Source organism: Otolemur garnettii, unplaced genomic scaffold (assembly GCF_000181295.1).
Source record: "Otolemur garnettii isolate 467f Iridium unplaced genomic scaffold, OtoGar3 scaffold00044, whole genome shotgun sequence".
Lineage (NCBI taxonomy): Eukaryota > Metazoa > Chordata > Mammalia > Primates > Galagidae > Otolemur > Otolemur garnettii.
In genome coordinates, this window is record NW_003852439.1 from 9748999 (window position 1) to 9750042 (window position 1044).

Consider the following 1044-nt stretch of genomic DNA (forward strand, 5'->3'; position numbering starts at 1 on the left):
ACCCACTTAGCCAGAGGTTTTCTTTTATTTCTCTCATGAAAACTGAAGAAACTGTCAACTTTGAGTCCAGCCCGGGCCTGCCAAACAATGACAACCATAACTTGATTCTAGGGGCTGGTAGATACTTGGTTCTTATTTATGAGGAGCACACTTTTGGCATCATACATGACATACAATGTCCCATCAGGATGTTCTTTCATAGAAATTAGAAATTTTTTCTGGCTCTTTTCTACCCACAGCTATGCCTTCTCAACAGATTCTAGCCTTTCCTGAGCAGCCAAACGCCAAAGACTGGACAGTGGTACCTGAGCTTCTCTTGCCTGAGTCCCAGGTGAGCTGTGCTTTCCAGCCGTTTAGTGCTTCCTTTCCCTATTGCCCATGATTAATCCTGACCAGGAGGGGCTCAGAGGTGTGTTAGTCCTGTGTGTTCTCCACTGGGAAGCTGGGTACCTTCTAGACTCTTTGCTGATCCCTTGGCTCCTTCCTTTTTGCCTTTTCACATACCATTAATTTCTTCAGAGCTTGACCTCCCCTGCAGTTCATAGCCATAGAAGTTGGCCTGCTTCTCCAGTGGCAAGTTCTGAGTTGAAGTCCATTCTCTTCTTTAGAGCTTGTTGACATTTGAAGAAGTGGCCATGTATTTTTCCCAGGAAGAATGGGAGTTACTGGATCCCACTCAGAAGGCCCTCTACAATGATGTAATGCAGGAAAACTATGAGACTATCATCTCTCTAGGTAAAGATTCTCCTTTCCCTTTGTATAGAAGTTGAATAATCTGTCCTGGGAATGAAATCCTGTGAGAAGGTCTTATTGTTCTTGTAGTTGGTTGGTTATCAACTAGATGGTATTAGGGGAGGGAGAAGGTAGTGTGTCCACATCACCTGGGGAGCTTTTTCCATATTCATATGCTCATTCCTAATCCTGTGTAGAATTCTTGATCACTTCCCTCTCTCATTCCTTGAACCTGTTCTTCCATGTCTTTCCCTTCTTGGAAAAGGACACTACTATTATCCAGTTGCTCAGGACAAAAAATAGTTATTCTTT

At 43.5% G+C, this 1044-nt stretch overlaps 1 protein-coding gene across 2 annotated transcripts in view; it reads left to right on the forward strand.

The window, feature by feature from the left end:
• Positions 1 to 1044, forward strand: part of ZNF75A (zinc finger protein 75a) — a 10010-nt gene that overhangs the window by 5728 nt on the left and 3238 nt on the right. For both annotated transcript variants that reach the window (XM_012805719.2, XM_023513803.1), the window contains 2 exons: positions 240 to 331; positions 609 to 735. In XM_012805719.2, coding sequence (XP_012661173.1) covers positions 240 to 331; positions 609 to 735 — 219 coding nt within the window. The remainder of the gene's footprint in view (positions 1 to 239; positions 332 to 608; positions 736 to 1044) is intronic.